The 26,951-nt window shown below is 49.7% G+C and overlaps 1 protein-coding gene across 1 annotated transcript; it reads right to left on the reverse strand.

Moving 5' to 3' along the window:
- Nucleotides 1-1,291: 1,291 nt before the first annotated feature.
- On the reverse strand, nt 1,292-26,653 carry Casq2 (calsequestrin 2). The gene is made up of 11 exons (XM_090333657.1): nt 26,361-26,653; nt 21,263-21,347; nt 20,241-20,341; nt 19,573-19,684; nt 18,444-18,517; nt 14,602-14,732; nt 14,129-14,174; nt 11,840-11,894; nt 6,984-7,084; nt 3,650-3,724; nt 1,292-2,106 (listed from the first exon to the last, which is right to left on the reverse strand). The coding sequence occupies exons 1-11, from the start codon at nt 26,592-26,594 to the stop codon at nt 1,876-1,878; spliced, it is 1,245 nt and encodes a 414-aa protein (XP_090189783.1). The 5' UTR covers nt 26,595-26,653; the 3' UTR covers nt 1,292-1,875.
- Between the last annotated feature and the right edge of the window lie 298 nt (nt 26,654-26,951).

Here is a 26,951-nt window from a genome sequence, read left to right on the forward strand (position 1 = left end):
TTCTGTTGCTTCCAATCTATGGTATTTTGTTCACAGCCAGTTACAGTTTGGATACCAAGTGTTGCCCAGACACTTTCAGTCCCCAGTGCACTGGTGCTGAGAACTGAGGCCTGAGAGGTGACAGAATCAGCAAGGCACTAACCCCTCGAGCACCAATCGGTGAGGAGTTCACCGCTGTTAGGAATGGGGCAGGCTGGAGAAGGGCAGTGCCCTAAAAGGCCATTTGGGGACCCTGGTTCTCTTCCTTCTTCTTCCTCCTGTTCCTTCTCTCTTTCTATCTCTCCCCTCACTATCTTCCCCAGGAAGAGTGTAGGCTCCTCTGCTACATGATCCCATGGCCCTGACAGTTTGCCTTAACACATGCCCAAAGCCATGGGCCCACAGGCTGAAAGCTCTGAGGATGTCAACCAAAACATTCCTCCTATAAGCTGTTTTACTCAGGCATTTTGTCACAGAGACAGAAAGATGACGAATACATAAGTAGCTGTTCTCCAAAGCTAGGGAATGATGGCTGTTGTGGTCCAGTGATCATGAGCCGACTCAATAAATGAGCATCTACTTTGTGATGGATAAAGTCAAAAGTGCTAGAGATACAAAGGCAAGCTGACTGATGAACCTACTCTAAATATGTAAATATGTATTGTCACTTGATTGACAAGTACCCAGACCATGCACAAAATACCATTGGAGCAGAGTGACATAGAGCATTTTCACACCACTAAACAATGGGCCAGATAGTAATATCACACAGCCACACTGGGCCTCCATGAGGAGGGAGAGAAGTTTAGAGGAGAGGTAAGGGGTTGAGTTTGAAGTGTTTCTATAGCATCAAAGCCAAGATGTCCAGAGGCCATTGAGTGGGAGGTATACAAGATCAAGGTTAGGTCCAGTGGGTGGAGGCCCTGGGCAGGTGATATTGTCTAGGGAGCATGGGAAATTCCAGTATCAGAAGGGTGTGCAGGAGATGTGCGAGGGCCAAACCCTCAGACAAGAGATAGGATGGATGGGGCAGGATCCGAAAAACCACCGCAGGCATTTCAAGATAGTCTCAACGCTTTACAAAATGAGTTTAATGCCAGAGTTTGTGAGCTGCTTTTTCACAACAAGACTGCTATAGTCTCTGCATCCCCTAAAATAAACCCCCAAAACAAAACCACAGTATCTCATACAGGTTAATCAATGGCGAAATAATAAATTATGATATTTAACACAAAAACTTACAGGCATCAAAAGGCACTTGGGGAGTTTCTCAGTGTCTCTGAATTTGGTTACAAACTCACAGCGACAGCCACCAAGAATAGCTGTGGGCACTGATACACGGAGAATTAACTGACCAGTGGGCAAGGCAAGCTTTAGCACAAAATGGGCCAGCTCACAAGAAGCCACAGAGAAAGGCTGTTCCATTCCCCGCTCAGGCCTGGAGGCCCCCCACATGGGATTGGGGACTCGAGAGACGTGTCAGCCAACTGGTCAACCTCCACCCTGTGTCCAGCCCTGCCCAGGCCTCTCCACAATGCACAAAGCCCAGGTCTGCCATTCACGCAGGGATTGAACTGATTCCTGGCGGACCCCTCCTGCCCCAGTTCCTCCTATGAGGTCGCCCCATGATCCTGAGTCACAAGCTGTGGAGGTGACAACAGGTGAGCGTGAACAACATCCTGGCAGCCCCACTGCTGGGCGCCAGCTCCACGGGCCTCACAGAGCGGGAGCAGCTGAGGCCAGTGAGGGAGAGTCACTGGGATTCCTGTGTTTGAGGGACTCTCTGGATGAGAGGGGATGGGAAGAGTGTGGGGAAGGAAAGGAACTGAATGGGTGGGGGCGTGGTAGGGTTTGTGTAGTGGGTGCTGTGATTGTGATGGGGCCTTTGGCTCTGAGTTATTCGTCATCATTGTCATCACTGTCGTCATTATCCTCGTCATCAGAATCATCATTATCATCATCATCGTTATCATCATCTTCATCGTTGTCATCATCCTCATCATCTTCATCATCATCATCATCCTCTGTGTTGATCTTTCCAGAAAGCACATCCTCGATCCAGTCTTCCAGCTCCTCGGCTGTAGGCAGGTCATCGTCATCCGGAATCTCCATCCACACGCTGTCTGCCTGCAGCCAGGGAAGGAGCGAGTGAGTTAATGTTGAGTGCGTTCACTCATTAATGAGTGAAAAAATGAATGAGTGAGTCAGTGAATGACTAGTAAATAAGTGAGTAAATGGTTAGTGAATGATTAATGGCGTGAATAAGTGAATTAGTGAGTGAACGAGCCAGTGAATGATTAATGAGTGAATGAATGAATGATTAGCAATTAGTGAATGATGAATGAGAAATGAATAAGTAACGAGTGAATAAGTGAATGAATGAGCAAATGAATCAGTGAATGATGAATGAGTGAGTGAATGAGGAATAAAAGAGGGAATAAGTGAATGAATGAGCAAATGCGTAGTAATGGTGAATGAGTGAATAAATGAATGAGTGAATAAATGGATGATTCGTGAATGAGTGGATGAATGAGTCAGTGAATGAGTCAATGAATGAGTGAATGAGTCAATGAATGAGTGAATAAGTGAGTAAATGGTTAGGGATTAATGAGGGAGTGAATGAATAAATAGAGGAGTGAGTGAGTGCATGGGGGCTGAGCCAGACCAGAGTCCCAAGTAGCTAGGCTGAGCAGGCTCCAGGTCTCCCTCCGCTCTCCTAGCCAGGAGCCAGGGGCTTACGCTTGTAATCCCAGCTACTCAGGGGCCTGAGATCTACAGAATCAAGATTTGAAGCCAGCCTGGAGAAGAAAACCTGGAAATTCCATCTCCAACATAACCAGCGAAGCTGGGCATCAGTGGCAGACCCCTGTAATCCTACTGGGGAGGCTGAGATCTGAGGACTGCAATCTGAAGCCAGCACAGGCAAGCAAATCTGCAAGACTCTTGGCTCCAACTCACCATAAAAATAAAGCGGGAGGGCCAGGAGTTTGGCCTACTGGTAGAGTGTGTGCTTCAGTACCACATACACAGAAAAAGCTGGAAGGGTGCTGAGGCTCAAGTGGTAGAGCTCTAGCCTTGAGAAAGTCCAAGGACAGTGCGCAGGCCCTGACTCAAGCCCCAGGACTGGCAAACAAAAATAACAAATAAAAAAAAAATAAAGCTGGAAATGGAGCTGTGGTTCAAATGGTAGAGAGCCTGCCTTGAGTGAAAAAGCTAACAAATGACTTCCAGGCCCTGAGTTCAAGCTCAGTACCAGCACAAAACAATTATTATTAATAATTTCTCCAAGTAAATGAATGAAATCTTAACATAGCATCATTGATAGGGCCAAAGGACTGACTGGAGATTCTTCCTGCATTACTACGGCCATGCCACCCGCCCCGCCATGTCTGTCTGGACTGAGGCCTGAGAATCGGAGCTCTCTGCGGGCCTCACTGCCTCCCCACACCTAGAGTTTGGAGTGTGGACTGCCAGAAGAGCCCTCCGGGGCCTGGACTCTGGGTAGCACATGCCATTGAGTGCTGGGGGAGAGAGGGCAAGATGCTGGTGTGTGTGTGTGTGTGTGTGTGTGTGTGTGTGTGTGTGTGTGTGTGTGTGTGTGTGTGTGTGTGTGTGTGTTGGGGAGGGCAGGCAGTGTTGTCTGCACAGGCTTCAGGCCCGGGGCACTCACGTCGGTCACGTTCACCACCCCGATCTGTGGCTTCGACAGGTCAATCTTGAAGGTCTTCTCCCAGTAGGCAGTGAGCTGCAGCAACAAAGCATCCGGTTAGAGAGCGGCGCTACCAGCCACGAGTCCCCTGCCTCCCGCCGCAGAGTGGTGCAGGGCTTTCCACCCATGTGTGCTTGCCCAGCCTCCCACATGCAGAGTTTCCACGCTGTGGGATGGCAGAGATGCTTCCCCTTTCAGTCCCAAACACTGTGCCCGGGCTGGAGCCATTTCTAGCCACCGCTTCCTCCTCCTCCTCCTCCTCCTCCTCCTCTTCCTCCTCCTCCTCCTCCTCCTTCTTCTTCTTCTTTTTCTTCTTCTTCTTCCTCTCTCTCTCTCTTCAAAATCTCATTTTAAAAATATCCCTTCTGAGAAATCAAGAAAATGATCCCATTTGCAATGGCCCCCAAAAGAATAAAATGTTTAGGAATTAACCAAGGTTATAAAGGAATTATTTAATGAAAATCATAAAAGCCTAAAGAATGAAATCAAAGAGGATACCAGGAAACGGAAAAACATCCCATGCTCATGTGAAAATGACCATACTGCCAAAATTGATACACAATTTCAATGCAATCCCCATAAAAATCCCAAGGACAATCTTTACTGAAATAGAAGGTGCAATCCAAAGGTTCATATGGAACACAAAAGACCTAGAATAGCCAAAACAATTCTAGGCAAAAAGAGCAATGCAGGTGTTATTGTAATACCAGACTTCAAACTCTACTATAGAGCCATAATAACAAAAACCCACATGGTATTGGCACAAAATAGACCAGAAGATCAATGGAACAGAATGGAAGATCCAGAAATAAAACCACATACCTATAGTCAACTTATATTCAACAGAGCAGCCAGAGATATACAGTGGAACAAACACTGCCTCTTCAATTACTGGTGCTGGAAAAACTGGGCGGCCACATGCAGAAAACTAAAAATCGATCCCAGCCTATCGCCACGCACGAGCACTAACTCAAAATGGATCAAAGACCTCAATGTCAGACCTGAAACCCTGAAACTGCTACACAGCAGAGTAGGAGAGACCCTGGAACTCATAGGCACAGGCAAAAACTTCCTGAACAGAGTCCCAGGGTCACAACAGATTAGAGAGAGACTCGACAAATGGGACTACCTCACCTAAAAATAAAAAGTTTCTGCACAGACAAGGGCATAGCTACTAAAGTAGAAAGACAGCCAACCAACTGGCAAAAGATATTTACCAATAATACATCAGACAAATGCTTAATATCTAATATCTACAGGGAACTCAAGAAACTAATCCCTCCCAAACCCGACAAACCAATCACTAAATGGGCAAAGGAATTAAAGAGAGACATCAGAAGAAGAGGTAAAAATGGCAAAGAAACATATGAGAATTTGCTCATCATCCATGGTCACAAAGTAAATGCAAATAAAAACAACCCTAAGATACCACCTTACTTCTATCAGAATGGTTAACATCCTGAACTCAGACAACAACAAATGCTGGCGGGGATGTGGAGAAAGAGGAGCCCTGCTACACTGTTGGTGGGAATATAAACTCGTACAACCACTCTGGAAGGCAGTTTGGAAGTTTCTTAACCTGAAAATAGAGCTTCCCTACGATCCCGCCATACCACTCCTGGTCATCTACCCTGAACATCATAACCCAGGATATGATAAGGACACCTGCTCAGCTATGTTCATCTCTGCACTATTCACAATAGCCAAGCGATAGAAACAACCCAGATGCCCTACTGCAGATGAATAGATACAAAAAAATGTGGTGTATATATAGACAATGGAAATCTACATAGCCACCAGACAAGCTAAAATAATAGCACTCACTGGGAAGTGGATGAAACTAGAGAGAATCATGTTGAGTGAGATAAGTCAAGACAAGAGGAACAAAAGGTTCATGGTATTCTTGGTATTTGGATATTAGATCCAAACAGCATATGAGCGATGACTCTTGAGTACTCAAGGTCATTGACATGATCTAGAAGATATAAATATAACTATGGATATATAAATCTATGACGGGATATATATTCTATAGACATAGTGATATACTATATAGATGGATATGTGTCTATGACATAGCTTAACTTTCATTTTGTTCTTAAATTTATGTGTCAATGATTGCATATAGACATCCCATTCTTGAGTACTTGTTAAACTTGACATTTGAAATAAGATGTAAAAAAATCAGTGTTAAGAAAATATTTTAATAAAAAAAATAACCCTTCTCACCAGGCACCTGTGGCTCAGGCCTATAATCCTAGTTGCTCAAGAGGCTGAGATCTGAAGATCACAGTTCAAAGCCAGCCTGGGCACTAAAGTCTGTGAGATTCTTATCTCCAATTAACCACCAGAAAACCAGAAGTGGCGCTGTGGCTCAACGGGTAAAATACTAGCATTGAGCTGAAGAGCTCAGATGGCACCCAGGCCCAGAGTTCAAATCCCACACCCAACAAAAACAAACAAAATCTCTTCTCTGGTGCCATCCTGCTGCATGAGAGAGCTGGGAGAGGGGTGGGAAGTTGGCGGGTAAAGACAGGGCCAGGGAGCAAGAGGACCGGGTGCCAGGGAGGGAGGAGGATGGAAGGGGTGACCCCTCAGGACGCTTGGCACTCACAGACAGACATGCTGGATGGAAGCTCCTGTGGACAGCACTGAGTGGTCACTTCAAGACCAGGTAAATTGTCACAGTGTCTTCATCCTAGCTACGTGGGATACTGAGATCTGAGGACTGCTGCTTAAAACCAGCCCAGGGGAAGTCGGTGAGCAAAACTACAAGAGCGAAGGTGTGGCTCAAGTGGTAAAGTGCCAGTCTTGAATGGAAACGTTAAAGGAGAAAGCAAACCCAGGAGTTCAAGCCCCAGTACAGGCACACATTTGAAAAAAGAAAAAACAACACACAATTTTCCAGGCACCAATGGCTCACCCCTGTAATCCTAGCTACTGGGGAGGCTGAGATCTGAGGATCATGGTTCAAAGCCAGCCCAGGCAGGAAAAGTCTGTAAGACTCTTATCTCCAATAAATTACTCTGGAAAAAAAAAAAAAAACCAGAAGTGGTGCTGTGGCTCACATGGAAAAGTGCTAGACATGACCAAAAGAAGTTCAAGGACAGCGCTCAGGCCCAGGGTTCGAGCCCCAGCATCAACACAAACAAACCCAGTACAACAGTGCACCCAGAGCCGGCAGCTCCCCCTGGCTCTCATCTTGTGTCTTTGTCCCCTTCACCTTAGCTGCCATGCTCGGGTTGCTGCTGAGCCAGCTTGGGGTGGTGTCACAGAGCCTCGGCCTGGCACTCACCAGAGGAAAGTCGTCGGGGTCCACCCAGAGAATGCTCAGGGCAGGGTTGTCCGTGTTGTCCCGGGCCACCTGCTTGAGGATCTCCAGAAACTCGTACCCATCTGCAGAGGGCCAAAGAAGGTTGGTGGGCTTGAGTGTGAGTGTGTGGCTGCACACTTGGTGAGTGAGAACACGCGTCTTCTGAGGGGTCTTTCACGTAGTCTGATGCCCAGCCACCATCACCAGACTGCTCAGAAAAAGGAGTTGGATGAGCGCTGTGGGCCCAGAGACCCTGGGACAGGACAGCCAGTCTCAGCAGAGAAATGAAAAGATACTAAGTAACTGTAACCCCAGCTTTTCAGAAGGCTGAGATCTGAGGACCCCAGTTCTCAACCAGACAGAGCAGCAAAAACTGAGAAACTCTTAGGTCCAATCAACCAGTAAAAATCCAGAAGTGGAGCTGTGACTCAAGTGGTAGAACATCAGGCCCAGATCAGAGAAACTCCTGCCTTGTCCTGAGCAACGCAGGGCCACCCCTGACATGTGTGCCAATGTACACCAGCCTTGAGACCCCTTTGGTGTCTGCTGGATGGCTGGGAGCATTTAGATCTGGTCTCTGAGATCTATGATCAACAATTCCTAGATCCTTCGACTGAGTTCAGTGTGCCTTTGGCCACAGTCCTTCCTGGTTTTGAGACAATACATGGAGCCCCACTCCCCACCAGCTCAACTGCACACCCCGCCTTTTCTCTGGGCACTCCACCACCATCAGTGCAATCATCTTATTCTTTACCCTTAGGAGCGAGTGAGTCACAGGAAAAGCAGAGGCAAGTCTTCTGAGTGTCAAGAAACTGAAGGACAAGAAACAATCTTTCCCAGCCGGGCACTCACGCCTGTAATCCTAGTGACTCAGGAGGCTGAGAACTGAGGATCGATGTTCAAAGCCAGCCTGGGCACTAAAGAACGTCAGACTCTTATCTTCAATTAATCAGTAGAAAACCAGAAGTGGTGCTGTGGCTCAAGGGGTAGAATGGTGGCCTTGAGCTGAGGAGCTCAGGGACAGCACCCAGGCCCAGAGTTCAAGCCCCATGCCCCTCCTAAATAAATAAATAAATAAATAAATGAAATAAACAATCTTTGGGGTCTGGAGTTTGGCCTAGTGGCAGAGTGCTTCCCTAGCATGCATGGAGAGCCAGGTTCCATTCCTCACTACCATATACATAGAAAAAGCCAGAAGGGGTGTGTGGTTCAAGCAGTAGAACTCTAGCCTTGAGAAAGTCCAAGGACAGTGCTCGGGCCCTTAGTTCAAGCCTCACAATGGCTAAATAAATAAATAAATAAATAATCTTTGCCATGAACAAATAACTGGCAAGAAATATTGTGTGTGTGTGTGTGTGTGTGTGTGTGTGTGTGTGTTTGTGTGTACTGGCATATGCCAGTACTGAATCTTGAACTCAGGGCCTGGGTATCGTCCCCTAGATTTTCCACTTAAGGCTGGTGCTCTACCACTTGAGCCACAGCTCCACCCTGGCTTTTGGGTGATTAGTGGTTGATAAGAATCTCATTGACTTTGCTGCTCCTGGCTGGCTTTGAACCTTGATCCTTGTATCTCAGCCTCCTGAGTAGCTAGGACAACAGGCATGAGCCACCAGTACGTGGCACTGACACTGGATGATGCCCTCTAATACCTGGGACCACTTTTCCACTCCAAGCTAGAACACACACAGAATTTGGGTTCTGACAGCTCCTGGGAATAGCTGCTGATCATGTGTGCATGCGTGTACACACATGTGTACATGTGAGGAACACGGCTGTGCCTGCCTATGCTGTAGGTGTAATGTCCGAGGGTAGGAGGAAGAGCCAGCTGCGGTGCCACTGTGGGCAGGGACAGGAGCCAGCAGACCCCCAGTCACTTTGACATATGTGGGGTGGGATGGGGTGGGGGGGGTTATCAATTGTCAGACCATCTAGAATAAACTGAGTCCTACTTCTAAACAATGAAGTTACTAATTCTTTTGTATAGCTGCCTTGGTAGCCTGAGGTTTCTTGGGAATTCAGAGTGCCTTTTTTTGTTGGTTTTCTTTTTGGGCCAGTCCCCGGGCCTGAACTCAGGGCCTGAGCACTATCCATAGCTTTCTCAAGGCTAGAGCTCTACCACTTTGCTGTGTGTGTGGTACTGAGGAGTCTTCCTGAGGGTCTTTGGCAGTGTTGGTGGTGGAGGGGGTGGTGGTCGGGCATCCAGCCAGCCCCCTGCATCTGGCTGCCACGGCCTTCAGCCTTCGTGGTAGTCGTAGGCCAGCAGTCTCCATCTTTTAAACGGATTTTGATTTGTTTTGTTTTGCCAGTCCTGGGCCTTGAACTCAGAATCTGAGCACTGTCCTTGGGTTTTCTCAAGACTAGAGCTCTACCACTTAAGCCACAGCACCACGTCCAGGTTTTTCTATGTATGTGGTACCAAGGAATCGAACTCACATCTTTGCATGCTAGGCAAGCACTCCACCAGTAGGCCAAACTCCCAGCCCAGCCTCCATCTTTTCTAGCTGCTCCCAGGGTTCACCTCTGAACCTCAGTTTCTTCCAGTGTCAAATAGGAACCGAAACAGGCCCTCCTTCTGGGGCTTGTGACCTCAAGATGCTCCCGTTGAGAGGTAGGGGAGCGATTCAACCTCTCAGCCATCTTTTCCCATTGGACACAGGATCCTCATCATGCCCACCTCACAGGGCGGTCTTGGGGGCTCCAGGAAGCTCCTACACCCCTGCACCTCCAACTCCTTAGGAAGAGCCTGGTGGACCCCTCCTGGGTGGGGCTGGGGAAAGGAGCAGAGGAATCCAGGGGGCTGTGGTTGGCTACAAGTGATGCTCTGTGAACCCCCCTCACCCCGGCCTGAACCCAAGTCACAGCCCAGCGCCCCACGGGTGAGCCCTGGCTACACAAAGCTCCAAGTCAGCAGGAGAGCAGTGAGCAGTGAGGCCAGCCCTGTCCTGGATGGCAGACTTTGTCTATAGTGCTCAGCTCCTCCTCCTCCTCTCCTCCTCCTCCCCCACAGGCTCCCTCCCAGCCACAGGCCCCAGCCTGGGCTCTCTCTGGGGCAGGGCAAGAGCTGGGGCCCAGGGCTATTTGTGCAGGGAGTAGGAGTAGAAGTTCCAGAAGCCTGATTCATGGCCACACCAACCTCCCAAACAGGTTTCTGTGGCTTTGGGGAGGGAGGGAAGGAGAGAGGGAGGGAGGAGAGAGGGAGGGAGGAGAGAGGGAGGTCTCTGAGATCCATTGTTCCCTAGCACCCACAGACTTCTCCAGTCCTAGGCCCAGAGTCAGCCGAGTCCAGTGCACTTCCACGAGCCACTCCCATCTCTGTTCACACAACACGGATGGACTGTGCTTGGTCCCATCCTGTAAACCTCAGCGCATGGTTCTCGCAGGACTTCCTCCTCTGTGGTAAAGATGTGCTGCCTTTTCTTTGATTGTGGGTTCAGGACAATCCTAGAACCCTTTGAAGAGGGGAATCTGGCAGCCACAGGAGTAGACATGCAAAAGATTGAAAGAGAACAGAGCATGGCTGACACGGTGGCTCGCGCCTGTCACCCTCGCTACTCAGGAGGCTGTGATCTGAGGATCAAGGTTCAAAGTCAGCACGAAAGGACCCGAGCCTCTTATCTCCAAATAACCTCTAGAAAAGAGGGAAGTGGGGCTTGGCTCAGGGACAGCGCCCAGGCCTAGTTCAAGCCCCAGGACCCACAAAATAATTAATTAAGAAAGAAAGAAAGAAAAAAGAAAACATAGCATGGTGGCAGAGCATCCATGGGCCATGGAACATTATTCAGCCCTAAAAAAGGAGCGAGCTGCTGATTCTCTCTGTATAATGGATGGACCTTGACAATATGTGTAAGTAAACAAGGCTGGACACAGAAGACCACCCAGTGGGAGCTGGCATGATCCCACTTACACACGTGTCTGAGAAGGTGCTATCTACTGAATCTACTGAGAAAAGACAGTTGTTGGGGGAGGAAGACAGAAGTCAATTGCCTATCTCACCATCTGCCCCTTGAACATGCATGTGTCAGGCCCTGGGGGAAGTCAGGGGGCCCCTCTGCTGGGGATCATGGGTCCCCCAGGGTGCCAGGCCGGAGCAAGCCCCCCTCACCTTTCCTGCCCTCTGCAGTACCCTCTCTAGGTAAGATTCGGAGCCTCTGACATAGACCATGCCGCTCCACCCTTGTTGAAGCCACAGCTGACAGGGCATTGTGGCTGGTCTTGGGGTTCATCAAGTCCCCATTCTTGCCAAACCTGCCCCAACCTGCCCCCCAGGGGGCACTCCAGCCCTACCTCCCTGGGGGGTGCTGGGCTGTCCCTCGGGAGCCTCACAGAAGGGCCCCATGGATTGGGCCTCATCAGCTATCTTGCCTCTCCTGGGTTAAAGAGCCAACCAGGAAGTGGGCACAGACACAAAGCTAAAAGTTTCCACTTTCTACAACAAACTGCTCTTCTTGCCCAGTTCTCATGGTTTCTGAGCACATTTCCTGGTCTGTTTTCTAAGCATAGATAGTATTTACAGAACAAGGATACAAGTCACAGTGTGTGTGTGTGTGTGTGTGTGTGTGTGTGTGTGTGTGTGTGTGTGTGTGTGCCAGTCAGTACTGGGGCTTGAACTCAGGGTTCTGTGTTCTTGTTTGGAGTTTTTGCTCAAAGCTGGCATTCTACCACTTGAGCCACAGTTCCGCTTCCAGCTTTTTGCTGGCTCATTGGCATCTCATGGACTTCCCTGCCTGGGTTGGCATTGAACCATGATCTTTAGATCTCAGCTTCCTGAGTAGCCAGGGTGGCAGGCGTGAGCCTGGCTCAGAAGTTCTTGTTAAAGGCTAAGCAGGCTGGGTTCCTACCTGGGTCACTCTTCTCTGCAAAGGCCACGATGTGGATTCCGTTCAAGTCATCCTCCTGTGGAAGACGAGAATGGAAGATTACACACCAGGGGCCAGCCTGGAGCGGAGACTCACAGGCCGGGATGGAAGTGTGCACAGGGGGACACACATTGCTGGGGTGGGGACAAAGGAAGGCAGGGCACACCATCCAGCAGCTAGACACAATCAGATGGCATTCAACCGTGGATAGACAAGATGGCAAGACAGGACCGTGCAAGCACGCACAAAACATTAGCACGTGTGCGAGGCGGGTCTCACTCCTGTGGCCTGCTGGTCCTTGAGCACCGCAGCAAAGGGAGAGAGAGGGAGAACTTGAGTCAGTTTGGCTTCGCAGGAGCTCGAGGCAAGGAGCATTCTGGAAGTCTCTCCATGCCCAGCCCCAGTCTGATTCAAGAATTCACCCCAGGAGCTACAGCAGATCACGGAAGCATCTTTCAAATCGTGGTGTAAGCAGGGGTATTTCCTATTTTCCCTCAGCTCTGTCTCCTTTACCTTGGTTATTAAGGGAGGAGGTGGAGCCCAAGCTTGGGGAGCCTCTGTTATTGACCAGGGAAATGGGGTGACGCTGCACAGACTAGGCTGAGGTACCGGGATGCAGGGCCAAGTGAACCCCAATGGTGGCTGATAAGGAGAGGGGCCTCGCTTTGGGCACTTGAATCGTGATGCCATCATATTTGGGGTGGAGGGGGCACCACTCTGTTCCAATTGATTTCAATGCTCCTGCAGCAATCCTATCTAAATGCTAATTTTTCCCCCAGAGTTGAGTCTGGAATGGACAAAACCCTCAAAAAGAATTGTCAGAGGAGATTAAATAGAAAGCATTATTATTAAACACGAGAGGATGGGCTCTGCCTCGGCCGGGCTCCCTGGGGAATTGAATTTTTCCTCTATGTCGTGCGTGCCTCAGTTTATGACACACCACGCAACGGCCAGGCCGTCAGACACGAGTGTGGCACTGAGACCGTACCGAGTGTCCTCACGGGGGTCTCATCAGCCCTTCTGTCACCTGCCATCCTGGGAACACAGGGACACAAGCTTCATTTCTGTGGGCGCTACTAGAACACATCTGGAAATTGGTTTTACAATGAAGAATCCATATTGGTTTTCAAAGGGCCTGCTAGCAGCTGCTGAGTGAAAAAAGAGACGGGGTGGGGGGGGAGGTGGCAAGTGGACCCCACAGGCTCAATACTTGAATCTGAACCAAACACCCACATAGATGCCTAGCACAGGCTTTTTTCAGTAGGTCAGCCTGTGCTTCACAGTTATTCTTGGGTGTACCCCAAGATGGAGCCAGCCAAGGGCCATGCCACCGCTTCCTGTAGGCCAGGCACCTTCGTGACACCCAGCCATGCCCTTCCTTGGAAGCTCTCTGTGGAACTGTACAACCAGTCCCTCATAACCAGACGCTAAGTCTCTGAGAGGAGGGGCCTGCATTCAGACACACTCTGTTGTGAGTCCTTTGTGCATACAGCGTTTATAACCATCAAATGGAAGTCATTCCATGAGCTTAGACAATCAGAATGGAGGTTGGCTCCCACATGTAGTCTAACAACCTAGGAGGCCGAGATCCATGACAGCTGGGGCAGAAAATTCTGCTCTTCTCTCCAATTAACCACCACCACCAACAAATACTGGAAGTGGTTTGAACTTGGGGCACCTCTGTTGTCCTGGGAGACAGGCTGACTGCACCTTTAACTGATGCTACATAATTGGGTAGAGAAATAGATAGATAGATAATTGATAGATGGATAGAGAGATAAGAGATGATTAAAAGCTACCATTCTCAATTCTTCATCACACATTGCCTTACAACGCCTCGCCCCCCCCCCCATTTTCAGTGGGAAAATTAAATCTTGGGGAAGATCACATGATTTGCAAGGGACAGAAAGTGACTTGCTGGCAGATTCTGGACTGGAACCCAGGCTTCTCTGATTTTGTAGCTTGAACTCTCCATTGTTGCCGTGGGCCTCTGTGGCACATGAAAGAAAGCCTGTGCTCACTGTAGAAATGAATAGGGGGCCACTTGGCCTCGGGCCCTCAGGAATCCGGCCAGTGGGGTCTTCCCCACTGGTTGTCTTATCCATTGTTCTCAGTGCTCCTCCCTCTAGCCACCATTCTGGCCCAGGAAACTGAGACTTAGTCTTGGGGGTCCCTCTGGGGGCACACATACTCTAGCAACACAGAAAGTGGGGGCTCCCTGGAGGAGTTCATATACCCTGACAACACAGAAAGGGTTTGCCACTTTCTTACCCATGTTTCAAACATTTCTTCTGGGCGCAGGCGCCGCAGAGTGGGTCTAGGAAAAGAAAGAAAGGGGTTTCCCTGAGTGAGAGGATTGCCAGGCAGAGGCTGGGGCTCCCCTCAGAAAGGGTAAATGAGCTCTGCTAAGAATGCAGAGCCCAGTGTGGGGGTCCAAACCCATCTTCCCATAAGGCCACAGGCCCACGGACCCGAGGCACGCAAAGGCCAGCTCCCTCGTGGGGCCCTTCTTTGTGGACACGGTCACCCCAGACCCCAGCCCAGACCCCCCCTCACACACACAGAGGCTTTGAGGGGATTCTGGCCCTTCTTGGCCCCCGTAGATTTCGGTTTAGAAGTGCATGTTACCACCATTTTGTCAGCATTTCACAAGACCCTGCTCTGCACTGTCGCTTGCATGTGTCTCGGCTCCTGCTGCATGCGCCCTGACCGTGCCCCCCCCCCCCCCACAGCAGCTCAGGCACCTTTGGTGCTCTTTTACGAACTCCACAAGCTCCTCCTCTGTGTAGGGCTTGTTGGGAATGACAATGGGCTCCTCCATGAATGGCTCGTAGAAGTCCACTTCGTTCATCTTCAAAGACAACTTCTTTGCCACCTGTAACAGAAATGAGACAGCAGCGGGGTTGCACACGACCAGAGGAGCAAAAGCACTTCCATCACACACATTTGCTTTCTGGCAGACTGTGTAGTTTGAACTTCAGTGCCTGTGACAGGAGCTCATGGCCTGTGGTAGTCTGGGCTGTGCCAATCTTCTGCTCTGACCAAAGAATCAGGGCTGGGGGTGGGGGGACGGGGGATTCACCCAGTGAATGGACTCAAGGAGAGGCAGAGCCCACTGAGAAGGAAACCCAGGAAATTCAGCTGTGCGGCCACCATGGCTCTACTGTAGGTGCCAGGGGTGGGGAGGGGAAAACGCCAGCAGGGGGCGCTGGCCTCAGGGTCCTTGGATCTAAATGAACTAGGATCTCTTTCTTTACTTGTGACGGTCCTGGGGCTTGAACTCACAGCCAGGACACTGTCCTACAGCTTTTTAAATTCAGTGTTTATGCTCTACCACTTGAGCCACACCTCCACTTCTGGCTTTTTGCTGGGTAATTGGAGATAAGAGTCTCCTGCACTTTCCCACTGGAGCTGGCCAAGGGCCTCCTGATAAGCGAGGGCTGGAGATGTGAGCCACTGTGTCCCACAACAAAACTAGCAGTTGATGGAAACTCTTACAACCCAGGCGTGTACAGAATCAAATCCAGGCCCTAGGTGTCCTGAATGAGCCTGGGAGCTGAAGCTGCTATGTGAGCCAGGTGTGAGCACTAGGGCATGGCCTCTTCATGCCAGGCCTGCTTGGTGCTTTACCCAGCTCTAGGAACCTCACTGGCAGTCAGAAGGAAAGCCAGTGCAGCAGGGTTCCTGGGCTATGAGACCTTCAGAGCTAAAATATGTCCAGCCCCCACCCCCCCAATCCCATACAGCACAGGAAGGAGGAGCCTGCATGGCAGATAGAAGCAGCCACATGCCAGCCTCGGTCAGGGCAGAATGCTCCCGCAAACTGTTGACCTCAGGCCTTTTCTCTGGGCATGATCTGAGAGGCTTGGAATGTGTGTGCAAAGAAAACCCAGTACTGTTCTCTTCCAGCTCAGAGCTGCCGTGCCAGACAGCCCAGAGGAGCTGGCTGGAGCCCGTGTCCCAGGCAGCAGTGCCCCGACCCAGTGACCTGAGTGGAAGGAAGAACGTCCACTCTGACGGCAGCTCCCCAAGCCTCCTGCTCACCTGTATCGCACATTTCTATTTGAATATTATCTTCTCCTTGACAGGGTAAGGGCAGGAATTGAGCTGGGTGCTGGCGGCTCACACCTGTGTTCTCAGCTACTCAGAAGGCTGAGATAGATTCAGGCAGAGTGCCAGCCTTGAGCTGGGAAAAATTCTACCCAAGACAAGAACACTACCAAGTACGGATGGCTGTTTGTTGCCTTTTTTATGAGTGTGGAGTTTGAGGCAGGTGATTTCTGTTCAGTCAGCAAGCCATCCAGTGACCAGAGAAGAATCAAGGCAAAGTGCCCCTGGTCTGTTGAGCCTCTCTTATCTCTAGCAATTCCACTCAGCTAGTCACCGCTCTCTGGACCCAGCGATACCCAAAGACACAGTGATTTTTCCAGAGGGACCAGACTGGCAGGAGAGTGCAAATCTCCGGGAAGTGTGATTCAGGCTCAGGACTGGAAGATCACTATGTCCCAAACCTGTATGCTCCTCTGTTAAGAGTCTCTGGAAGGTTTTTTTGAAAATGCAGATTCCCAGGTTTTTAGCACAATCCTAAAAATGTCCAAATTTCTAGCAGGTGATTTCATAGCCCAGTGCTCCTAAAATCTACTCAGAGGAACCAGTTTTTCATAGAAGTTGGGAACTGTAGTCACTGCAATAGCAGCCTGGATCTATCTATCTATCTATCTATCTATCTATCTATCTATCTATCTATCTATCTATCTGTTGTGTGCAGGTACTAGGACAAGAACATAGGCTCTACTGCTGTCTCTTAACATTTTTTTGTCAGTTATGGGGCTTGAACTCTGGGCCTGGGAGCCGTCCCTGAGCGCTTCAGCTCAAAGCTAGCACTCTACCGCTTGAGACACAGCACCACTTCCGGGTTTCTGGTGGATAATTAGGGGTTAGAGTCTCACAGAGTTTGGTGCCGGGCTGGCTTTGAACCATGATCCTTAGATCCTTAGGATTACAGGCGTGAGCCACTGTGCCTGGCTTCCCTTGGCTTTTTCACTTAAGGCTGGGGCTCCTCTATGTAAGCCACATTTCCACTTAGAGATTTCTGTTGGTAGTCTCGAGGTCTTTCCTGCCTGACTTGGTTTTGAGCTGTGATCCTCAGATCTCAGGCTCCTGTGTAGCCTGGCCTCCCTCTCTTTTCTATTCTCCACCTGTGATGGGGCTGTTGGTTTGCTGCTGAATTTCCTCTCTCTCTCCATCCTCCATCTTCTCTCCCACACACAGCTTTACGAGGGTGAGCATGGATGTCTGTGTTCCTGATGCCCAGAAGAGTCCCTGGCACAGTGCAGGTGCTCAGCACACACAGCTGAGAGAGTGCTGCGTGGATGACAGTGCAATGTTTTACAAGTTGTAGCAAGTACGACCTGTAGTTGTGCCTTCCATTCCCTGATGGAGTTTTCTTCCCAGATGTGCTGTTTCACCTTCTCTTCATCACTGACCACATCCTCTCTTTAGTACCTCTCTCCTGTCTGAGACAGTGTGAGTGCTCTCCTAGCCTGGGACCTCTGAGATTCCCTAAGGGGTGTAGTACATACAAATTGATCTTCTTGGGGGGGACTCTAGCACTTCCTGCTGGACACTGCTGGGACTGCAGCCGGCCCAGCCTTCTGGAGCCACAGGAGAGGTGGGGGGCTGCCCTTCCCCCAGGGTGATGGAGCAGCCCTAGCACCACAGGGGTGTGGAGAGCACATCTCCCTTGTGGTGTTACAGCTTTGTGGCCAGTGGTGCTTAGGACTCAATGTCCTTCTGCCAACCCGGCAGCTTTTTTTTTTTTTTTTTGCCAGTCCTGGGCTTGAGCTCAGGGCCTGAGCACTGTCCTTGGACTTTCTCAAGGCTAGAGCTGTACCCCTTGAGCCTCAGCACCACTTCCAGCTTTTTTTTTTTATGTATGTGGTACTGAGGAATCGAACCCGGGTCTTCGTGCATGCTAGGCAAGCACTCTACCACTAGGCCAAACTCCCGGCCCTGACCGGGCAGCTTTTATTTCTTTACATCATAGCTGATCTTCATCCTATGCCACAGAGAGAGCGGCAGGGAGATATTGTGAAAACAGAGCCAGGCCACCCCTATAAGCTTAGGATCAGGTGCTCAGCTCAGCATGTCTGCGGCCTTGGTGCTTAGCCTGCAGTCTCTGAGCTACTCCCCACCCGACAGAACTCCAGATGGAGCCAGCTGGGCCCCAGCCTTCCCTCCCACCTTCCTAGCTCAGCCTTGCCCTTGTCCTGGGCCTAGGATGGCTTTCCTGTTAATAAATGCCCTGAGCTGAGTGCTGGTGACTGACACCTGCAATCCTAGAGATCTGGGGATCACCATTCAAAGCCAGTCTGGACAGAAAGATCTGTGAGACTCTTATCTCCAGTGAACCACCAAGTGGTAGAGTACCAGCCTTGAGCGAAAAAGCTAAGGACCAGTAAGGAGGCCCTGAGTTCAAGTGCACACACACACACACACACACACACATGCGCAAAGAAAGTGACAGAAAATTCACACTAGATTCCTTCATGCCTATGAGTTTGTGTGGACTTCCCTAGATACTTACCCCTTTGTCAAAAGTGGCAAAAAACTTTATGTAAGGCTGGAAGTGCTCAGCTGCCTCCTGGAAAGCCTTGTAATCTGGGGGAGAACACAAACAACGAAAGAAACATTTGCAAGAACGCTGCTGCTGTGGCTGCTGCAGGCTTCTCTTGTGCAACGACTGCGTGATTATTTAGCAGATATTACTCAGATAGCTTTGTTTGTTTACTGGTACGAAACTGTTTCAATTCAGTTTGCTTGCCGATCTGGTACCCTACTACTGGAGCCATGGCTCCAGACTTGCTTTTTGCTAGTTATTTGAAGACAGAGTCTCAGAACCGTTTTATTCTTTTTCCCAGGGATGGCTTCAGACCTCCAACCTCTAGACTCCAGCCTCCTGAGTAACAAGGATTACAGGGGTAAACCCCAGTGTTTGGCTACTTTTTTGGGGGTCCAAGAGTCGGAATTTGAACTCAGTATCTGACACTTTTGTTCATTAGCTGGTGCTCAACCATCTGAGCCAAGCCTTCAACCCCCGCTGCTTCTTCTTTAGTACTATTCAGACCTATCATTTCCAAGAAGGGTTGGGATTAACTGGTATTGGATCACCCAAGAGAAGTTGTCTTTGCCACACTTAGAGGAAGGGAGTGAATGCAGTCCTAACGATCAACGTACAAAAGGGGGAAATGGATAAGGAGGAGAAAGTACGATTGGGTCTCCAGGTGTGGCTATGCCATCAGAATAGGACCTGTCACCAAGAGGGAGATCCTAGGGCCTGGGCATGTGACGGGCAGCGTGGTGATTAGTCCGGGGCTCATTCAGAAGTTTCCACAACCTGTAGAAGTCAAGTCCTTTGGTAACTCTTGAAATGGCCACGTGGGAACCCACTCAGGGAGGTTCCAATGCAAGGCAGGCAGGGGGATAAGGAGGGAGGCCTGGCTTTCTCCTGTATGTACATACACACACACAGACTCAGACACACGTCAGGGCCACAGAAACCAACTGACACCATCTCCCCCTCCCCCCTCCCCCTGCTAGGAAGCAGGACAGGATTCGCATCTGTGCCCCCAGCAGAAGATGCTGCAGAGATGGCCTGACACCCCCTGTCAGAGCCCAGCGTCTAGACGACAGGCAGGGGTCTTCAGATAGCTTACACTCAGAGTCCTCGCTCTTGAAGAAGCCCAGGAGTTTGATCTGGTCCTCCACGCGTTCAAAGGCCTGGACTTCCAGTTTGTTGTTGATGATCTCCACGGGGTCTTCGATGAGCTGAAAGGCAGCCCCCCCACATATGTATGCACAGGTGATCCTGGCAGAACCAGCCTCGGGATTTGAACCTAGGCACCCCAGCCACTCACTGGACAGTACTTTTGGAAGATCATGTTAGAGATAGGATCGACTTTATTCCTCTGTGTGTGAATTTTTCATCTTAGATTATACATCTAATATCATAACCATACATGTTTATGGGACATAAAGTGATAGTATGAATTATATGAACACAATGTGGGTTAATTAAATCAAGTCAATCAGTATACCCATTTCTTCAAGCGTTTATCTTTCTTCTGTGATGAGGTCATTTGACATTTATTCTCTTGCTGATTTTGGACTGCATCATGCATTCATAGTTTCTAGAGAATCACCATCTTGCTATGACATGGTCCCAACCTGTGCCCCAGGGGCAGGGAGCCAGCCCTGCAATGCTGTTTTCTGTGAAGGCCGAGGCACCCATTTCAGCCTGTGTCAGGATGCTCAGCTTCCCCCCCCCCGCCCCCCGCCCTCCGTATCCCAGCCCAGACAGCTCCTCAGGTACACAGATACTTACATCCAAGAGAAACTCCACCAACACGTCAGCGGCGAACTCACCATCAAACTCAATGGTGTGATCACCCTTAAGAACATACAGGCTCCCTTCTTCATCAAAGCCTGGAAGCAAGCAAGAGACCCAAGGTCAAGGTCAAGGTCATACTGATATCAGGAAAATCCTTACATTTGGCACACGTCCCTCCAAACACCACTTTCACACACCTATCATAGTCCCAGCTATGGAGGAGGCTGAGATTTGAGGAGCACAGTTCAAAGCCAGCCTGGGCAGGAAAGTCTGTGACTCTTATCTCCAATTAATCACCAAAAAACTGAAGTAGAGCTGTGGCTCAAGTGGCAGAGTACATGCCTTGAGCAAAGACTCAAACCGTAAGTTCAAGCCCCACTATGTGTGCAGGCACATGCATGTGCATACACACACACACACACACACACACACACACACACACAGCTCTCAAAGTGTGCGTTCCTTTTGAAATAGCTAAGATCATTTTTTTTTTGCCAGTCCTGGGCTTTTAGCTCAGGGCCTGAGCACTGTCCTTGGACTTTCTCAAGGCTAGAGCTCTACCACTTGAGCCATAGCACCACTTCCAGCTTTTCTATGTATGTGGTACCAAGGAATTGAATCCAGGTCTTCATTCATGCTAGGCAAGCACTCTACTACTAGGCCAAACTCCTGGCCCCTGAAATAGCCAAGAACTTTTAAGTTAAAGCCCAAGTTCACTCTATTACTGCTTTTAGTTTTCTAACAATACAGCTGAACCCATGCTGGTTTTAGTTTTTGGAGTGTGTGTGTGTGTGTGTGTGTGTGTGCGTGTGCATGTGTATACTGGGGGTTGAACTCAGAGCTTTGCATTCCTGCATTCTCCCTTGACTTTTGCTTTTATTAAATAATTCCTTCACCCAGAGCTAAGATCATTTTCTATTTACTTAAAAGTAGCCCAGTTATCAAGCAAGAATACAACTTGGTTTTTACAAGACACAATTTGTCTCTTCCTATGATATGTCGCCAATCACACTTACCCAATTTCTTGGCAAGCTTGGCTTCCTTCTTGGCATCCACCATCATGAAACCGATGTCTTTATGTTCTAGGACCTGGGCCACAAGCTGAAGGGACAGAGAAGAGCAGCTGGTGAGGACAGGGAGGTGGAGGCGCTGGACATGGCCTCCTCTTACTGCTGGACCCTGCAGGGTCAGCACACCACTGCCCAAGGCAACTTATGCTTGTCCCTTAGAAAAACGTCCTAGGACCCAGACATGAATGGAACAAGCCCTGGATGAAAGCACACATGTCCCATGGGCACTGTTTTCTGCCCGGGGGCAGGAAGAGCTTGACGAGAATCCAAAAGGAAGCAGAATGGAACACCCACAGATGCCCGCCAGCCAACATTCCAGGTGGGAACGCAAGCCTGGAATAAAGGAGGCTGAGCCCCAGGACCAAGGCACAGACAGGGACCCCTCCCAGGGCCTGGGGGGTGCCACTGTCTGTCACCCTCTGGAGCTCCCACAGCCTAAGAAGACCCACGATTAGGAGCTCTGTAGACTTGGCAGAGAGAGGAGTGCACGCCAGGACAGGTCTGGGGCTGGTCTCCCTCAACAGACGTGCCAACATCCCCACGAAAGGACACCTATGGCCTAAGTCTTACCATCTATCCGAAAGAGGCTGAGAACAGAAATGGCGTGGGGAAGTTTCCAGAATGAATTAGGAGCAGGGCGGATCTGACAGAGACTCACTTTGATTGCTGTTGCTGTTGTTAGTATTATTGTTGTTGTTGTTTGCAGAGCGCAGGAGAACACACTCAATGTTTTCTGCCAGACAACTGCGCTAATCACTCAGCTCCCCCAGATCTACTACTACTTTTTAAAGGTTCATCTTAAACCCACTAATTGCCATGCGAATGTAAGAAATAAGGCAGCAATCCCGTCTATATTTTATCCAGTTTTCCCAGTAGTGTTTATAAAACTGAGGAAGAGTGGCTCTGGTGGCTCAGTGGAGTTGAGAACCTCCCCCGCCAGGCCTTTCCTGTTGACCTTGAACTGCGATCCTCCGATCTCAGCCTCCTGTGTAGCTAGGATGACAGGTGTGAGCCATTTGTGCCTGGCCCCTGGCCCGGTTTGAGGAAATTTTGTGTAAGGTGTGAGGCAGTTTGGGCTCTTTTACCTGGGTGTATCAGCAGTTGTAGGTCAGCTCCAGCACTGTGGTAAGTACACAGTGGTGAGTGTTTGGGGACCATGATTTCTCCCTTCTGTTCCTGTCACCTCAGGCTAAGTCTCTGTTTATACAAGAGTCTGTAGGACCCTTGTTTTTTTCTTCACTTCTTGATGTGAGGAATTTAGCAACACTCCCTCTCAGTCCTATTTCATATTATGCCATCCTGTTATTGCGTTTCCTTCCCCCCTTACGATTTGTAGTAAGTCTTGAAAACAAGTGAAGTTCCTCTCCTGGCTTTATTTTGTTTTTAAGTCCTTTGACTTTTCCACATATGTTGGAAGATAATCTTTGTTATGCCTAGTAAAAAATGTGACTAAGGTTTTGGTAGGGATTGTATAAAATCCATACATTAAGCCTGTCAGTTTGCCGAGAATGCTATTTCTTTGTGCCAGTATCTGATATTTATTTCATACGCTGCATCTCTGGATCATGAAGATTGCATGTATCTCCATTTCTTAGGTTGTCTCTGGTTTCATTCATTTGCATAGTGTAATTTTCAACATTGTAAGTCTCACGCAGGTTTTGCTATATTTATATATAAATATTTGTCTCTATCCATGCCACCCTGAACACATCCAATCTCTCCTCTGATTTCAATCTGCTTTACGTTATCTTAGGGATCGTAAGTGGTATATTTTTAACTTTAATGTCATTGTATTGCTAGTGTATTGTAATGCCATTGTCTTATGTTTGTCTTCTACCTGGCACACTGGTAGACCCATTTATTATTTGTAAGGAGTTTGTATTTCATTTCATTTCTTTGTTTATTAAAGTATAAGGTTTCATGGTTCCTATAGTTCAGGACATTTCACCCCAATGGCTTAAAAAAAAAACACCTTTCTACTGTTAGTGTAGAAGGAAAACATCAACAATAGTAACAATGATAAACAAAAAAGAAATAAATGGGGCATGTGAGTTGGACATCCCCTAGCCTGTGGTTCCACTCTGCCCCCTGTGTGCCAGCTTGCATCGTGCACGGCCCTCTTACCATTTCATGATTACACGTGACTCTCAAGACGCAGAACTGGGCAGGGTGCTGGCTCTCACCTGTAATCCTAGCTACTCAGGAGGCTGAGATCTGAGGATTGTGGTTCAAAGCCAGCCTGGGCAGGAAAGTCTGTGGGACCCATATCACCAAAAAAGCCAGATATGGAGCTGTGGCTTGAGTGGTAGAACACCAGCTACTTCCAACACCAAAAAAAATGTCTAAAGTATGGAAATGGAAGGAGAATTTGATCCATTCATTAGAGATGGACTATGCTCAGGAACTCTACAAAACAAAAAGAAAGTGTAAGACTCAAGTCAGCTTCTGGGACTGGAGGCTTCACAGGAGAGGGGGCTGAAACACAGAGCAGGGGAAGAGCACGGGGAGGGAGGGCCGTGGCAGCAGTGATCCACGTGTGGCCGTGTGAGATCCAGTGGCTGTTGACATATGTCACAGAGGCCATGCATGAGCTGGCCCTTTCAGGTCTCTGCTCCCAGGACTGGTAAGTCACAGATGACCTTGAACAGAAAGCTGGGACAGAAGCCAAGGTGCCAGGCACAGCCCTGCCGAGTGGGTGGCAAGGATGGGCGGCAGCAGGTGTGGACGGCCACTGTCCTCTCCCTCCAGTCAGGGCCCACACCCAGAGCCCAGGCATAGAGGCCGGAGGGGGGCAGGAGAGGAATAACAATGATTTGTTTACTTGTCGTTTTGTTTTGTGCTGGGTCTAAAGCTTGCACTCAGGGCCTGTGCCCTGTCCCTGAGCTTTCTAACTCAAGACACTCTACCACTTGAATCACAGCTCTACTTCCAGCTTTGCCCTGGTTAATTGGACATGAGTCTCATGGACTTTCCTGCCTTTTTTGGCTTTGAACCACAATCATCAGGTCTCAGCCTCCTGTAGTTAGAATTACAGGTATGAGCCCAGTGCCCAGCTTTCATATTGTAGTTTATATTTCAACATAGAGGACTGGGCCTGCGTGTGTGTGTGTGTGTGTGTGTGTGTGTGTGTGTGTGTGTATGCATGTGTGTACCAGTACTAGAGCTTGAACTGCAGACATTTTTGCTTCTTTCTTTCCCTCAAGGCTAGTGCTTTATTACTTGAACCACGCCTCCACTTCCGGCTTTTTGGCGGTAAATTGGTGGTTAGAGCACATTTCCATCAGGTTCTGGTGACTCACACCTGTAATCCTAGCTACTCAGAAGGCTGAGATCTGAGGATCATGGTTTGAAGCCAGCCTGGGTAGACAAATCTGTGAGACTCTTATGTCCAAGTAAATCACAGAAAAATCTGGAAGTGGCGCTGTGGCTCAGGTAGAACACTAGTTCTGAGCAAAAGGAGTCCAGGGACAGTGCCCAGGCCCTGAGTTCAAGTTACAGGACTGGGGGTCAGGGAGGGAGGGAAGGCACCTTTCCATGGGAGGAGCTGTGGTGGGAACAGATGGAATGGGGCTAATTTTAACAACAGACATGGGGCTCAGGGAGGAGGGCGTCCTGGGAGTCCCCTGGGAGACCACAGGCGCCCCCCCCCCGCCCCGCCCCCGGCTTCCTTAGTGATCACAGCTGCCGACCAGCAGCCTGGCACTTTATCCCTCCTGGCCTTCCTCAGGCTGTGAGGCATGGAATGAGCTGCTATAGGTGGCTGGACTGAGTTCCATAACCCCGCTCTCTGCTGCCACCACCGGCCTAGATCAAAGATGCATGGATGTGAATAGGGCCCTTTTGTGATTCTGCCCAGGGCTCAGCCTCCCTGGATGGTGACAAGATGACAGTGTGCCATCAGCTTGCTCCTGGGTAGTGCAGGTCAGCACAAGAGCACATGGCTCTCATGCTAAGTAAACCCCGCCCCCTCGGTGTCCTATCTGCACCCAAAGGTCTGAGGTCCACACAGCTTTCCCTGCCCGGACTGTCCACAGAGAAGCCTGAACCCCACACTCAGCCCCCAGGGACAAAAGGCAGCAAAGTGAACTCCAAAACTCCCTGAGATTTGGCAGGTGCTCAGGATTCTGAACTGTTTCATGAGTCAGCAGAGCTATTTGGGTGAATCCTGGGTGGTTTTGCGGCGCTGTATTATGGGCCACCACGGGGAATCTCAAAGCACCCTGGGTTTCTCAGGGTGAGTCTGATAATCAATGTTTGTGATGAACCAAAGTTGTCCAGTTGTGCTGGCCATGAGGTCCCAAGGAGGTCTCTCAGGAGAGGTGCATGGACCACGCCTGGGGCCCCCCAAGAGGCTCTGGGGCCAGGGAGGGTTCTGGCATGGCGCCTGAGATTGTGGGTGGCCCTCAGCTGCCTGGAGACACTCCAGAGATTGTTTCTGAGCCACTCACAGAGGATTAGAAATAGTCCTAGTGCCAGGTGGCCGAGAGGCCACGTAATACAGATAAAATAAGAAGTGACTTCAGCCTGTCCCTGTGCCCACGTCAAGAACTTTTTGAGAAAAAAAAAAATCCCCACTCAAGAGTGTGTCGCTGAGAAGGCCACACATCTATGTTTTGTAAGGAAAACCCAGAGGAAAAAAATGCTCGAGGAGAGGCAAGGTCAAACAACTCTTGCCCCCAACCACAGGGCCAGGGGATACTGGAATTGCAATAATGGGGTCCTGGCACCCTGGTAACCAACCCTTAAGCTCCCCATCCTCCGATGCTTTATCAATAGTTTGCACACTGTCTCAAGAGACAGCCATGGAACCAGAGTGACATTCCGACTGAGACACAGTGGTGACACACAGTGGTGTGCCTGGCCTCAGTTTCCCCTTTGTGAGCTTCATCCACACATCGCGGCATTAAAACAAGATCATCTCCAATTCACAAGAAATCCAAAGGCTGCAGTATGCATTCTCTGCACCCCCCATGCCCAGGCCAAAGGCATCCTGACCCCTGGGCCCACTGAGGCAGGAAGCCAACCCCCCCCCAGACACACTCACCTCCAGTACAATCTCTTTCATCTGGAACTGTTTCTGTGCCATCTTGTCTGAAGACACAGGCCCATGATAGTAGAGGCAAAGCACATCGTATTTCTTCAGCATCTGCTTGAAGTTCTTTTCAGAGAGGCTCAATACCCGGTCCTTTCCATCATAGGTGGGGAAGTTCAACCCCTCTTCTGCCCTGCAGCAGCTTAGCAAGGAGACCCCCACCACCAGGAGATGGATTCTCTCCATTCAGGAGACGTTTTCCTTCTCTTTCCCGGAAATGGCAGTGGCGTGGAGGAGCAGGGGTTCTGGAGGTCTGGGCAGCCCTGGGCTCGGGATGGAGTGGAGGCTCTGGCACATGCGCACAAAGGGAGACCCAGGGGGAGGCGGGCGGCCCAGAGCCAGATCACTTTCAGTGCCCAGCCCGGCCCCTGGCTCATTAAGAGCTCCATTTTTAGGATGCAGTTGTTTCAGGCTAAAAATAAATGGTGCCATGAATTTAAAGAAAAAGTCCGATGTGACTGTTGAGAGATGCTGTGGGCATGGTGTCCAAGCGTGGACAGGCAATGGGCAGGAGAGAAAGAAGACCACACACACGTGGTGAAA

The sequence above is a fragment of the Megascapheus bottae genome, chromosome 6 (assembly GCF_031878675.1).
Source record: "Megascapheus bottae isolate mThoBot1 chromosome 6, mThoBot2.hap1, whole genome shotgun sequence".
Lineage (NCBI taxonomy): Eukaryota > Metazoa > Chordata > Mammalia > Rodentia > Geomyidae > Megascapheus > Megascapheus bottae.